The following is a 16,195-nucleotide window of genomic DNA, read 5'->3' as shown; positions in this document are numbered from 1 at the left end:
AACAGAGAAGTTAGAGGAGATAACTCTCGACAACTCCAATCCGGACCGAACAACCAAGATCGGAATGCTCGCCAAACCCGCAATCCGTCAAGAGCTCATAACTTTCTTGAGGAGCAATCAAGATGTGTTCACCTGGAGTCATGACGACATGCCAGGAATCGATCCCTCAGTCATGGTACATAAATTGAATGTATTGCCCTCCTTTCCACCCGTCCGACAGAAGAAGAGAGTGTTCGCCCCGGAACGAGACCAAGCAATAGCGGAAGAAGTCCGCAAACTACAAGAGGCAAGCTTCATTAGGGAAGTCTACTATCCCGATTGGCTGGCGAATGTAGTAATGGTGAAAAAAGCAAACGGCAAGTGGCGGATGTGCGTGGACTTCACCGATCTTAACAAAGCGTGTCCCAAAGATAGCTATCCCCTTCCAAGGGTCGACGTCCTAGTAGACTCGACGGCTCAACACCAGTTACTAAGCTTCATGGACGCTTTCTCGGGTTATAACCAAATCCGCATGCACGAGGCTGATCAGGAGAAGACTTCGTTTGTGACCAGTCAAGGACTATTCTGCTACAAAGTAATGTCATTCGGCCTAAAAAAAGCGGGGGCAACATACCAAAGACTGATGAACAAGATGTTCGCGCAGCAAATCGGGAGGAATGTCCAGGTCTACGTCGATGACATGCTAGTGAAGAGCCGGAAGGAGGAAGACCACCTAGAAGATCTTAGGGAAACATTCGATACGCTTCGATCCTATAACATGAAGCTCAATCTGGGAAAGTGCACATTCGGCGTAACAGCAGGAAAATTCCTAGGATTCATGGTATCTCAAAGGGGGATTGAGGCTAACCCAGACAAGATCCGAGCCATAATAGAGATGGCCCCCCCGCGAAATGTGAAGGAAGTACAAAGCCTTAACGGCAAGATAGCGGCATTAAATAGATTCGTGTCGAGAGCCACGGACAAGTGTTTGCCCTTCTTTCGCACGTTAAAGAAGTCTTTCGAGTGGACGGACGAGTGTCAGCGAGCATTCGAGGAGTTGAAAGCATATCTATCTTCACCACCCCTACTGAGTCCCTCGCAACCAGGTGAAGAACTCTTCCTCTACTTGGCTGTCTCCCCTGTCGCAGTCAGCGCGGCCTTAATTAGAGAAGAGGATAGGGTACAGAAGCCCGTATACTACGCCAGCCGGGCGCTCCGCGGTGCCGAAGAAAGATACCCACCTATGGAGAAACTCGCTTTTGCATTAGTCACGGCGGCTCGTAAGCTCAAGCCCTACTTTCAAGCCCATACCGTGAACGAAATGACCGACAAGCCCTTGCGAAGGGCATTGAGTAATCCTGAAGCTGCAGGTCGACTAACGTTGTGGGCGATAGAATTGAGCGAGTTTGATATCAAGTACCGTCCACGTGCAGCCATTAAAGGACAGGTCGTAGCCGACTTCATAGCAGAATTTACTCATGATGAAGACAAGGGGCAGAAGAGTCCCCTCAGTGGAGCATATATACCGACGGATCGTCCAATCGGCGAGCCGGGGGAGCCGGCATCATATTGCTGTCACCTGAAGGAGACAAGATTGAATGTATGGTCCGTCTCGACTTCCCCACCACCAACAATGAAGCGGAATACGAAGCAGTGGCGGTAGGCCTCGACCTAGCCAAAGCCGCTGGAGCCGAGAGCGTAGTCGTTTACTACGACTCTCAGGTCGTGACCAATCAAGTAAACGGAGATTATGAATGCAAGGGGGAAAGGATGAAGAGATATCTTGATCAAGTAAGGGCGAGAATCGACGGGCTAGAAGCCAAGGTCATCCAAATCCCTAGGGGAGAAAATGAGCTCGCCGATTGGATAGCCAAAACCGCTTCAGCAGAACATATGATAACACCGGGTAATGTACTTTCTTTTGTTCAACTTTCTCCACTAATAGACCCCGGTAACATGCAGGAGATACGCTCCGAAAGTAACTGGACTACACAGATAATTTCATACTTGAAGGACAGGTTACTGCCAGATGAGAAGGAGGTAGCAAGAAAGCTAAAGGTCCAAGCGGCAAGGTTCGTCTTGATAAAAGACATCCTGTACAAGAGAGGTTTCTCCCGTCCATATCTAAGATACCTTGGTGCCGAAGAGGCAGACTACGTAATGAGGGAAGTACACGAAGGGATATGCGGGAACCATTCTGGATCGAGGTCGTTGGTGCACAAACTGGTACGAGCTGGGTATTACTGGCCAACCATGCAGAAGGATGCTGAGTCTTACGTCAAAAGCTGCGACAAATGCCAGAGATTCAGCAATGTTATTGGACAGCCAGCCGAGGAGCTAACCCCTATGACGGCTCCATGGCCGTTCGCTCAGTGGGGACTAGATATCATGGGACCTTTCCCAACGGCGGTAAGGCAGCTGAAGTTCTTGGTAGTAGGTATGGACTACTTCACAAAATGGGTAGAAGCGGAAGTTGTGGCCACCATTACAAAGAAGAACATTAGAAGTTTTGTCTGGAGGTGCATCATATGCAGGTTTGGTATTCCTAGAGTCCTTGTCTCAGATAACGGGAGGCAGTTCGACAACGGCTACTTCCGGGATTTCTGCTCACAGCTAGGAATAAAAAACCACTACTCACCACCCGCCCATCCTCAGGCTAATGGCCAGGTTGAAGTCACGAACCGATCCCTGCTTAAGATTATCAAGACTCGGCTCGAGGGGGCAAAGAGCATATGGCCCGAAGAATTGCCAAGCATACTATGGGCATACAGGACAACGGTGAGGACCCCGACAGGAGAGACGCCATTCCGACTAACGTACGGGAGCGAGGCAGTCATCCCGGCAGAAGTTGGACTCACAAGTTACAGGGTTCACAACCATGACGAGAGCAGGAATGACGAAACAATGAGGCTACAGCTGGACCTGATAGACGAGGTTAGGTCGGCGGCGGAGCAAAGGATCGCTAGATACCAGGATCGCATAGCCAGACAGTACAACTCCCGGGTCCGACACAAAGACTTCCAAGGAGGAGACCTCGTACTCAGGAAGGTCATGGGTGCAACTAGAGACCCTACACAGGGAAAGCTCGGCCCCAATTGGGAAGGACCTTATCGAGTTACGTCATGGAAAAGGAAAGGAACCTACCACCTGGAGATGACAGACGGAAAGAAGCTGCCTCATCCATGGAACGCCGAGCACTTGAGAAAGTACTACCAGTGATAGTAACACGGCGAACAGCAACGGGCCCCCGATTGACCAGTTTATTTTAAGTTTTTTAATTATTAGTTTTTCTTCAACTATTTTTTGCTACAATCTAGTAGTGCCTTTTTAAAGCCCAAGGGGGCAAGCACTTTTCCCTTACGCATTTCTATTTAGAATAATAATCAGATACAATTTTGATTTTCTACATGGATTGGTTATTATTTTAGTCCACAAAATGGACGGATCATCCTACGAGGGTGACCACTTGAAGTCCCAAAGGGACACATACAAAAGCAAGTCCACAAAGTGGACGGATCGCCCTACAAGGGTGACGAATGTAGTCCAAAATGGACGGACATAAAACACGACCATAAAATGGAAGGATCATCCTACGAGGATGACGACTTGAAGTCCAAAAGGGACAGACACAAAATAAGTCCGCAAGATGGACGGATCATCCCACGAGGGTGAAGAATATAGTCCAAACAGGACGAATACATAAGAAAGTCCACAAAGTGGACGGATCGCCCTACCAGGGTGACGAGTGTAGTCCAAAATGGATGAATATAAAACATGTCCATAAAATAGACGGACCATCCCACGAGGATGACGATTGGAAGTCCAAAATGGACGAATCCAAAATAAGTCGACAGAGTGGACGGATCACCAACAGCGTGAAAGAACTATCCACAAAGTGGACGGATCACCTAAACGGTGTTATAATTTACATTCACCACAAAGTGGACAAATCACCAAAACGGTGAATATAATTACAAGTCCACAAAGTGGACGGCCACTAAGGTGATATAAAACTGTCCTCACAGTGGACGGATCACCAAAGAGGTGAACAAAATTACAAGTCCACATTGTGGACGGATCACTAAGTTAATGAAAACGGTCCTCAAAATGGAAGGATTTCTAAGCTGATGAAAAATCTGTCCAGAAAGTGGACGAGTCACCCAAAACGACAAACAAAATTATAAGTCCAAAAATGGACGGATAACAGGATTTTGAAACGTTGACGGACCATCCAAATGGACGGACAACGGACCATCCAAATGGACGGACAACGGATCATCCAAATGGACGGATCAATCAACACTAAAAATAATAAGAAGTCCGCAATGTGGATGGAGTATACTCGGATAAACGAGTATTTTCTTAAAAATCTCTCCTTCAGGAGGAGGACGGACTTTTAGACAAGTTTCAAACAACAATAGAAAGCATAAAAATAAAGTATAACATTAATAAGCGAATAAAAAGCCCAGAAGGCAAATGTTTAATACAATAAAAAAGATGACGGATTGTTCTCAAAATAAATTACAAAGAGATAATATTAATCTACTTTTTTGGCTCAGCAACTTGGGCATCCTTCGACGGGACAGATTCTCCGTCACCCTGAACAGCATCTTCACCAAAAAGGTCGTCCGTATTTTCTGAGGCGACGAGCAGAGCAGATGTCTGATCTTGATCATTGACGGTTATCATTGACACGTCCAGATCAGGGTAGGCTTTTTTAAGCTGACGGAGTGCGTCGTCGAAGCCTTGAAGGAACGATCCCCCCAGCTCCTTCAACAAAGCCTCAGAGTTGCGATACTCACTGACAGCGTCCTCCTTGGCTTGACGAAGCTTTTTCTTCAAGTCCTTTATCTCCTCGTCTTTACCCTTCAAGGCCTTCCCAACTTCCTCCGTCCTCTGCTCAAGCTCTTTCCTAGTCTTCTCAGACAGGTCGAACTTCTTCTCCATTGTGGACTTCCACTTATGAAGTTGACCAAGTTCGTCCTCCGTCTGCTCAGCTTTTGCCCGTACACGTTCCAGAGCCGCCTCACGGTTTAGGCACCGGTCCATCAAGCCCTTCATCATAACCAAGGACTGAAATAAACAAGTTAAAAGGATGTTAAACAGAAGGCTAAGAAAAGTGGACGGACACATATTGACGGATAAAAATTACCTGTGCAACGGCGAACAGACCCGTCTCCCCCATTGCCTCCGTCGAATGATTTCCCAGATCCTCGTAATCCTCCGTGGAAATTATCAACAAAAGTTTCTCCAACGCAAACTTCGAGTCATCACGGAGAAGACGAGGACGGGGCCTGCATTAAGCCCTTACCGGATCCATGTTTTGCTGGGGTGACGGTCTTCGCTCCCTCAGCCATCAAGCCCACAACAGGTTCCAAAGGAACCTTCTGCTGCTTATGTGGACGTGGACGGTCAGACTTGGGCGGCTGCTTCCTCTTCGCCGACGACCCCAACCCCTTGGGAACCACAACTTCGCCTGTCTTCTTTTGTTCGACGGCTAGCGATTTTATCAGTGCCCTCCTCTTTGCGTCGTCCATTTCTGTAATACAGGACGGATGAAAATATTTACACAAGTTAAAGACTAATTTCAAAAAGTAAAAGTTGACGAACATACGTCTGTGGACTCTTTCGTCGTATATAATGGCTTCACGGGTAGGTTCTGGACCGTCACAATACCAGTGTATTGTTTTTGGGTTCACTAACTTGGCCCAGGTCCTTTCTTCCGGCTTAGTCTTCTGGAAAATCTTTTCAAGGAAACCAAATTCCTCAACACTAACTTGTGGACGCCGTCTACCTGCAGAGAAATAGACGGTTATAAAAATTATAATGGACGGTTTGTAAAAGATTATAAAATTCGGACGGGTACATACGTGAAGGGTATATTACTCCCCAAGTTGTGTCAACAGGCATGTACTCCGTCTCCCTAGGACGGTTCATCCACGTATTACCCTCTAGAAAAAGTAACGACTCTTCCAGTCTCTATTTGAGTCGGGAGTCTCAAAGATGACCTTCAACAAAGGGCTTCTACTAGCAAAACTGTACATCCCCCTTGATCTATCGATCTCATCTGGACGGTAGCAATGAAGGAATTCACGCACCGTCAACCTCCTACGTCCGTCCGTCATTGCTCCATAGAGGATTTCCATCGCTATGAAGACCCTCCAGGCATTTGGAGATATCTGGGTGACGGACAGTCCCAGGTAATATAAGAGTTCTCTATGAAGTGTACTTAGCGGAAACCGAAGTCCTGCCTTCAACATCTGCTCGTACACTCCGACACCTTCTACGCCTTCGTAGTAACACTTCTCCGACACATATGGTAGACGGATGGAAATGTTGTCTGGAATTTGGAAGTTTGACCTAAAAGTGCAGAAGTGTCTCTCCTTGATGACGGATGTGAATCTATGCACCGTCCACTCTAGTAGCATGATGAACTCCCTAAGTCCACCAGCACCAACAACGGGTCCCAGTGCTTGATCCCCGTCGTCACTAGAAGAACCCTCTTCTTCAACCATCTCCATATCCTCATCTGTTGAGGATGAAGAAGAAGCAGACGGACTCCTATCTTCGCCGGGACTCTCTTGGTCTTTATGACCGGACGGGTATACCTCATCGTATTCCGTCCCGTCACGAACCATTGACTGGTTACTTGACGCACTAGACATTTCCTACAAATTGACGATAAAACCTAAGACTGACGGGTCTAAAATTGTTGACGGGTGTGTAGGTTTAACAAAAATGTAGACACAAAATGTAACATTGAAAAAAAAATGATGATGAAAAACGAGAATAAAGCACTTACCACACTGTGCAAAGAGTAGTTGACGGATGAAATAGACGACGGGTATAAATTCTCAACCGAATGCTCTGACAATGCTGACGACTCCGCTCTAACAAACGATCTCTTGCTGAAAATATTGGAAGTAAGGGAAGAGAGGTACGCTATATATATGAGAAATGCACGGAAGACGAAGCGACGCTTCGATCCGATACACCATCCAATCCAAGAATGACACGTGGCCTGCCTCATTAATGTGACAACCTGGCAACACGCGTCCACGAATCGTACTCTTTAAGGAGCCGTCAACTTCATGAATCTTCATCCGTCAATATGTTCCATCTAGGAACGTCATAGTTTTCAACTGTCACCATTAGCAATCCTTGATCGTCATGCCCAGTTATATTTAACCGTCACCCTAATGATCCGACCACTTAAAAACATGACGGATCATAGGGTGAAGGGGGCAACTGATGGGGTAAGAAATCGTGGAACATTGGGCCTGACGGATTCGGACTCATGGGCCAATATTAAGCGTGGGCCGAGGACTTAGCGTCACTTAAAATACTTGGTGGACACGTTTGGAATCCGAAGGAACCCTAGGAAAATCAGGATGTTCACACAAAAGAGAATTCTAGAAGATCCGCCTTAGTGAACAACCCACTCTACAAGGAAATACTTGTCCATCACGCTTAGGATTGTTAGAGGAAGAGTCCCATAAGGAAAAGACTTCTAGTCCAAGGAAGGGAAGCCGATTTTCTTCTACTATAAAAACTTCAATACCCTCGCAAATCGAGGTACGCATAATTTACCCTCTCTAGCTCTATAGAGTTGTGAGAATAATTCTAACTTGACCTTCGGAGAGTGTTTGGCCGGCACCACACCGGTGCTCTCTAAGGTTTTCTTTCGATTGTTTTTGTTGTGCAGGTTCGCTTTGAGTCGCGAGTGCGGTGTGACCTATTGGTGATATTTTCGGCATCATCACTAATCAAATACAATCGGCGACTTACCAAATACTTAGATTGTTACACAACTTGACTCGTTCAAACTAGATTGACTTAGGAGTAAATTCTAGTTTAGTCTGCCCTTTTTCTTTAATCTCAGCTAAGCCAACATTTTTTATATCTCAAGCAATTGAATTCGAGTTCTTAGTCTACTTTCTCCAACGTTATGTTTTAATTATTCTATAGCTTACGCTTAAATGGTGTTAACAAGTGCTTTAACATTTGTTAATAGACTATTTTTTAAAAATTTTAATATTACTTTTCTAAAAAAATATATAATAAGCTAGTCAGAAAAACAATTACTTTTTTTTTATAATTTTTTTTTTTATAAAAGCATTTCCTATATAAAAAATTTTCAAAAAGAAATATTTCCCATTTCCCAAACCAATAGGGCACCCATTAATTTTTTTTTTTTCCCTAAAATAAAATGGTACTCATCCTAATCCTCATCCCCCAAAAATACCAATGGTACTTCATGCCGTGTAATCCACGTCTTGTGTAATCCATATGTTGTGCGTGCACATACTTTTGAGGAAGATTGGATATAGATTAATAGATGTAATTACCATTGCTAAAAATATCATTAAATATGCGCATATGTTTCACACACCAACAACAACGGTGGGGCGTCACATTCCCAGTTCTCAAAAGCCACATCCACATATGTAGAAAAAAAAGAGCCACGTAAATTATCAAACACCCCCTAATCTAATCTGGACCACACAAACCAAACTCCGTTAGGGACAAGTCAGAGTCACCTAAAAAGTCTCAATGCTTATCCATTTACTGTCCTTTCTTCTCCCAATTTCTCCAACTAGTCTCCAAAACTAACTCGGTTCCAACCCCATTTCCCCCGATTACTATAAAATATTAAAGGATTGTTTGGTTTGTGTTTTTAAAAAATAATTTTTAGTTTTTAAATAACATTACACGTATTTTCATATATTTTTTCACTCACAAATATTTCCACACATGTTTTTAAATAATAATTTTCATTTTTTAAATACATATTTTTAACCAATAATTTTCAATTTTTAAAAACATATACCAAACGGTCTAAATATCTCTCAAACCCAGAAAACATAGTCCACTAAAAGCAAGTCCCTGGGCCCAAACACTACCTCCTTTTCACTGTTTAATGACAATACACAATCATCATAAACACTAATAATACCCAACATTGGATCATTTTCAATTGACCCAACTCAATTTACACACCACCACTTCAGATCTATATCATCCACAATCAAATTACAAATATTAACAAAGAAAGCATATTAGAGGTAATAAACTTTCACAATAACAACACCTAATCTTATTTAAAGGTAGCTCATCATTTATCATATAATATAAAAAGGTCTCAGAACCACCATATCATCAAAGGATAGGATTATAAAAGCCCAATTCTCATAGACTCCCAAAAAAAAGAGAAAAACCACAAGCACAACCCCTAAAACGACATTGACACTGAAAGATAAAAACTAAAGAAGCCAGTAATAAATGACACCCCAATAGATGAAAACGATAGAGATAGAGATAATATTATTAGAGATAATTAAAATCATATTATTTTTTTGTTGTTGACTTTTTTTCAGATCTAAGAGAGTTGACCACAGTCAGCGACGACCACAGGCTTCAAGGTCCTTCCGGAGCTCGATCCGACCTTCTCCACGGCCTTCACGACATCCATGCCGTCATCATGCATGGCGCAGTTCCCTTTTTAACTAGTCAATTTCCAACTGCATGGCTCTATTATGCTAGTCTTGAGAGACGTGACTTCTAACTTGAGTATGGCTTCTGCTCGTATGCGTAGTGTGCACGTTGCCTTCTCGATCTCCTTTATGCTCAGGGTTGGTGAGAGGGTTTTCCCATTGGGATGCCATGGATTTTGCCTAGTGTGGACTTGAACCTACCATAGCTGACCGTTGCGCTCACTATCCCACAAATTCTTCCCACAGACAGCGCCAATTATAGGGTCACGTTCTGCAGCCCAAGCCCAAAATATAGGGGATGTTGGCCTGGTAAGCCCAGTACAATAGATTTGTAGAGAATAGGATGAAGAACTAGACCCTAATGAGCTTAACAATGGCTAGTATGGACTTGAGGGATGATCAAGCAAAAACCATATGCATAGGACTGAATGAGTTCACGATCCAAGGAGGCAAATCTTATTATAAATCAATAAAACTGTTTACAAGTGCAACTTTGATTGCTACAGTATCCTCCCTTTTTTTCTTCAGTCCCCCTCTCTTCAGGGGTCTCTCACATTATATATCACCTTCCCGGTGATCTTGGCCCTCCATTTGTCAATTGCCCAAGCCACTACTCGAGTGCTCATCCAGTCAGACACCTTTTCTGGCTCTCTGTGAGTTGCAGTAGCCAAGGAAGCACTGTTCAAGGGTCTTCTCCACATAAATGCAGCCAAAAAAGTAGCTACAGTGCATTTCATGCGAAGGTAGTGGTTTTTCCTTAGATATTTTTGGGTTCCTTTTCTTCTTGTGTGGTCATGAGGTACTTTTCTAACACTAGAGCTCCTATGGAGGTCATTTTCGTCATTAGAATGTGTTCCTGAGCTATACTTGTCATGGTCGAGGAGGAATTCCTCCTCGGACCGCCTTCTACCCCTTCTTTATTCATGAGACTCTAAACTAGAATCTCTCATATCTAATTGTCCCTCCTCGGACATGTTGTCGTCCTTGGACAAGACCTAAGGTCCAATGTATAATTTTGGGCCCTTATCCCTACATAGTAGATTACAAAATTAGTTAAAACAAAGAATTAAACTCATAATAAATTTCTTGAAATTTTTAATAATTGAATCATAATTGAAGTAATATGATAATTATTTTAATAACAGAGTTTAATCATATAATACATGATATAATATAATGCCAAATGTGAAAGTTGAGAACTCTTGAATAATCTAATCTCTAACCTTTTTTTCCCTACTCTAATCTAATCTATAACTAATAGTACTTAAATAGATTGGTTTCCAGTCACCATTTGCAATAATTAAAATTAAATTATTTGGTAATATAATTGTAGCTATAGTAGAATTTTAAATTTCTTATAATTATGTAATATTTTAGTTTGATCCAAAATAAAATATCTTAACAATTAGTAAGCCACTTGCTAATTAGGTAATATAATTCCATTTAGAGAAAACTATTTTAATAACTAATGAAATCTAGCTACTTGTCACATAGAAAAAGTAGCCACTTGGTGCAATAATTGCTTAGAGGACCCAAATTTATTATATAGTATATGAAAATTAGAACTAAGATTGGGTTGTGTAAATTTTCAAATAATTTTTTAAGATAGCAAATTATTATTTGCAATTTATTGCTAATATAAATTCCATCTCACAATAAAAACTACCTATATGTATATTTATTTATTTATTTAAAATATAAGGTTAATGATCTAATTTTGAAAACTTCATAGACCAAAATTTTTCTATATAATTAACATAGTTTCAACTATAATTAGCATAGGTTTATGAAAAGGTGAAAAGTTTTGGTCTTAGTGTTTATGGAGAGAGAACAAGTTAGTCAAATAACTTATTAACAAACTCGAGCTTTTTTGACCAAAAATAGAAGAGGGAGCGCCGCGGGGGCACCCGCCGGGGGGGGGGGGGGGGGGGGTGTGGAAAGCATAACCAAACTTAAAGATTCAATCTAATCTGGTAATAAACTCAAATTTGGCTCATTATTTGAAATAAAATACTAATTTTAAAATTTTAATATTTAGCTAGACTTATCTACAACCATATGTTGTCTAAATAATTCCACCAATATTATACGAGAAACACAATTTGTCAACCACAGAAGAGAAGAAGAAAGAGAAGCTTCTAATCTATTGGGAGGAGAGAGAGAGAGAGAGAGCCACTAGGAATGACCGTGCAGTGCGTATGAATCCCAAGTACTACGTTAGGAAAAATGTGAATAAGAAGCTAGGATGTTAAAGATTCTAATTTTAGGCGCAAAAGTCAAAAGAAGTAAATAGAATTGTAGAAAGAGAAGCCATTTGCTAAATCTGGTTCTTGGTAGAGTACACAAAAGCCGCAGACAAAATAAAAACAGTAAGTCCAGCCAAAAACAAAATTTCACAACCTTTTTGTTTACATGGTTAACATGATTTATTGATTTATTGCGATTGATGCACACTTTTTTTTAGTGTCATTAATGGATTCAATTAAAATTGATGTTACTTCAATTATAATAAATCATATAAACAATTATGAAAAAAGTTGATAAAAATATTATATTCTGAGCATAAGCCCCAAAAAAAAAAAAATCTTAAAAAATATATTAAGTAATTAAGCTAGAGGAGAATAGAAGATAAAAACCTTTATAAAGTGTGAATTTCAAACCCACCTCCAGTACATTGTCTCTTATCGTGTCTTGAAAGCGTTAAGTTTGATTTTATGTAGACTTACCAAATACAATCGGCGACTTATCAAATAGTAGATTGATCCACAACTTGACTCATTCAAACTTGATTGACTTAGGAGTAAATTCTAGTTTAGTCCGCCTTTTTTCTTTCATCTCAGCTAAGCCAACATTTTTTTATATCTCAAGCAATTGAATTCGAGTTTTCAGTCTACTTTATCCAAAGTTATGTATTAGCTTTCAACTTTGAGATTAGTCTACTTCTCCAACGTTATGTTTTAACTTTTTAACTTTATTTATGTAGGGTTTTAATTATTTTATAGCATAGGCTCAAATGGTGTTAATAAACTATTTTTAAAAAGGATGGTATTACTTTTATGGAAAAATATAATAAGTTAGTAAAAAAAATCAATTACTTTTTTCTTTCCCCATAAATTTAAAAAAAAAAAAAAACATATCCTATAAAAAATTTCAAAAAGAAATATTTCCTAAACCAATAGGGCACCCATTAAAATTTTTTTTTTTTCCCTAAAAAGAAATGTTACTCATCCTCATCCCCTAAAAATACCAATGGTATTTCATGCCATGTAATACACGTCATGTAAAATCCATATGTTGTGGGTGCACATACTTTGAGGAAGAAATGGATAAAACCTAACTATTATTGCTAAAAAGATCTCATTAAATATTCGCATATGTTTCACACACCAAACAATGGTGGGGCGCCACATTCCCACGTTGATTATTCAAACACCCCCCCTAATCTAATCTGGACCACACAAAACACAAACCAAACCCCCCCATTAGGGACAAAAGTCACAGTCACCTAAAAAGTCTCAATACTTATCCACTTACCGTCATTTCTTCTCCCAATTTATCCAACTAGTCCCCAAAACCACCCCAATTCCACCAACCCCATTTCCCCAAAAACTTAAAATATCTCACAACCCCAGAAAACACAGTCCAGTAAAAGCCAGTCCCTGGACCCAAACACTACCTCCTTTTTATTGTCACTGCCTTACTGGTAAATTAAAAAATTTAATGACAATAATGGGTCCAACACTCCAAATTTATTTGCTCATAAACACTAATAATATCCAACTTTGGATCAAAATCAATTTACACACCACCACTTCAGATCTATACCATCATCCACAATCAACTTGCAAATATTAACAGAGAAAAAGCAGATTAGAGGAAATAAATTTTCACAATAACAACACCTAATCTTATTTAAAGGCAGCTCATCATTTATCATATAATATAAAAAGGGTCTCAGAACCACCATATCATCAAAGGATAGGATTATAAAAACCCATTCTCATAGACACCCAAAAAAAGAGAAAAACCATAAGCACAACCCCTAAAACGACACTGACACTGAGAGATAAAAACTAAAGAGGCCAGTAATAAACGACACCCCAATAGATGAAAAACGACAGAGATAGAGATAACTTTATTAAAGATGGTTAAAATCAGATTTTTTTGTTGACTTTTTCAGATCTAAGAGAGTTGACCACAGTCGGCAACGACCACAGGCTTCGAGGTCCTTCCGGAGCTCGATCCGACCTTCTCCACGGCCTTCACGACGTCCATGCCCTCGATGATCTGGCCGAACACGACGTGCTTTCCGTCGAGCCACTCGGTCTTGGCGGTGCAGATGAAGAACTGAGATCCGTTGGTTCCGGGTCCGGCATTGGCCATGGAGAGGATTCCGGGGCCGGTGTGCTTCTTAGTGAAGTTCTCGTCGGCGAACTTGGCGCCGTAGATCGACTCGCCTCCGGTGCCGTTTCCGGCGGTGAAGTCGCCTCCCTGGCACATGAACCCAGGGATCACGCGGTGGAACGACGATCCCTTGTAGTGGAGCGGCTTGCCGGAGCGGCCAGCGCCCTTCTCGCCGGTGCAGAGAGCCCGGAAGTTCTCGGCCGTGCGGGGAACCACATCAGCATAGAGCTCCATGATGATACGGCCGGCAGGTTGGCCGCCGATGGTCATGTCGAAGAAGACCTTAGGGTTGGAAGCCATTGGAGCAGAGATTCGAAGCTTTTCTTTTTTCCTGAAAAATAAAAAATTTAGGGTTTCGAAGAGAGAGAGATGGATTTTAGGGTTTTGGGGATCGAGGAGTTTATATAGGGGTTAAAGTAAAGGATATGAAAAAGGGCAATCAACTTGGGCCGTTGATTAGTGACACGTGGAAGGTCAAGATGGGTTTGGGTGCGACTATAGTTAGGTTAGTTTTGACTAGGGTTAATGTGAAAGGAATCCAAGGATAAGGTGGTATATGCCTTTGTCATTATTGGAAGGGAAGGAGCGTAGACTTTATAGGGAGGATGTAAACGACGCCGTTTAAGGGTACATTTGTCATACTAAAAAAGGTTCTTCAATGCATGTTGCCACTTGGCTTTTGATTTTTATTTCTTTTTTGGGGCCATTTGTTGCTAGTACATTGGTTTTGTAACTTTTTACCGACTACAAATATCTATATTATTTTTTTCTCCTTTTTGCATTATTATAAAATTATTGAGAAATAAAATTTTGAAATTTAATATCTTTGTAATTGGTCTTATCGAGTACACAAAAGTTAGTGGTTTCATTTTAATTTTCATATCATTAGAAGGTCAAAATGTAATTGTTGAAGAAATTTGGGAACCTAAAGGCATGTTTGTTAAATGTTTTTTTCTCTTATTTTCTATTTTTAGAAATAATTTTTTTATTTTTTAGAATAGAAAACTTGTTTGACAATTTAAAATTAAAAAATAAAAATAAAAACAGTTCTCAAATCACAATTTATAAAGAAAATAAAAAATTAGATAAATAATTGTTTTCAGTTTATAATAAAATACACTTGTTTAATGAACACATCACATTTAATGAGATAGTGTTCAACTCCTAACAACAAAGTTCAACATTTTTTTTTCCTCTTTTCTCTCGTAAAATATTTTTTCCTTGTCTCACACAAAATAGTATCTCATGCACTGAGCACATGAGATCTTTTATCTCACTGACAAGTGGCCCTCATATATGTGAGGCCCACTTTATCAACGAGACACCGGCGCATACACAAACTTTTCCTCTCGTACCACACATTTTTTTGCTCAGCATGACAAAGAAGTAGCTACTATCTCCGTTTATCCAAAAAAAGACGGAAGGAAAAGACAATTATCTCACCTGGGTAAAAGAGCTAAGGGTGTAGGCTGGTACATTGGTTTTGTATCCTTTCACCGACTAAAAATATTTTATTTTCCTTTTGCATTATAAATAGGCAAATGTTAACTAGCACGGATGTGGTGCTAGTTAAGGATGTACTTTTCATTCAAAAAGCTGTAAAAAGTTGTAAAAATATGTAAAAATAGTATAAAGTTGCAAAAAGTTGCATAGGTGGGCAAAAAATTGTATAAAAAAAATAAAAATAAAAAAGTTGTTGTTAACTGATATCGCAACCCTTGTAAAAATATTAAAAATAAAATTGCAGTTTATTATCTTGTGATTGTTTTTGTAATTTTTCATCCATTTAAAATATTTAAGGATGTTTGGTAATGTTGTTATAGTAACGTTGTTCGTATTTTTAAAAAATATGTATAAATGAAAAAGTGTGTAAAAATACGTGTAATATTGTTTAAAAATTAAAAACATGTGTTTAACACATGTATCAAATAGGCCCTATATTTTCCTTTTGCATTATGAAAATATTGAAAAATAAAATTGCAATTTACTATTATCTAATTGGCCTTATCTACTCCACAAACTTTTAATGGTTACACTTGATCTTATAATGCCTTTTTATTTTAATCTAATCATTTAGAACGTCAAAATGTAATTATTGAAAAAATTTGATGGAGCCAAATCACAATGAGGTAAATTATTTGTTTATAAAATGCATAGCCCTAACTGTTGCCAAAGCACGAGGGGTTAGTGAAACTATTTTAATCTTATCCTCGATTGAAAACATATGAGATTTGTAAAATGAATAAATTACTGTGACCAGTACAATAATTGGATTGTTTGAATACTAAGCTATCTTAAAAAATTCTCATATCACATTA

The 16,195-nt window shown here is 40.1% G+C and overlaps 1 protein-coding gene across 2 annotated transcripts; it reads right to left on the bottom strand.

Moving 5' to 3' along the window:
* Positions 1-9,330: 9,330 nt before the first annotated feature.
* Positions 9,331-14,264, bottom strand: LOC126704612 (peptidyl-prolyl cis-trans isomerase). Of its 2 annotated transcripts, XM_050403645.1 has the most exons (2): positions 13,722-14,264; positions 9,331-9,424 (listed from the first exon to the last, which is right to left on the bottom strand). In XM_050403645.1, the coding sequence occupies exons 1-2, from the start codon at positions 14,175-14,177 to the stop codon at positions 9,359-9,361; spliced, it is 522 nt and encodes a 173-aa protein (XP_050259602.1). In that variant the 5' UTR covers positions 14,178-14,264; the 3' UTR covers positions 9,331-9,358. The 2 variants fall into 2 exon arrangements, with proteins under 2 accessions (XP_050259602.1, XP_050259601.1); XM_050403644.1 differs by lacking the exon at positions 9,331-9,424 and having other exon boundaries at positions 13,382-14,263.
* Between the last annotated feature and the right edge of the window lie 1,931 nt (positions 14,265-16,195).

The sequence above is a fragment of the Quercus robur genome, chromosome 11 (assembly GCF_932294415.1).
Source record: "Quercus robur chromosome 11, dhQueRobu3.1, whole genome shotgun sequence".
NCBI lineage: Eukaryota > Viridiplantae > Streptophyta > Magnoliopsida > Fagales > Fagaceae > Quercus > Quercus robur.
The sequence above is the reverse complement of the archived record's forward strand: the minus strand, read 5'-3'. Positions and strand labels throughout refer to the sequence as shown.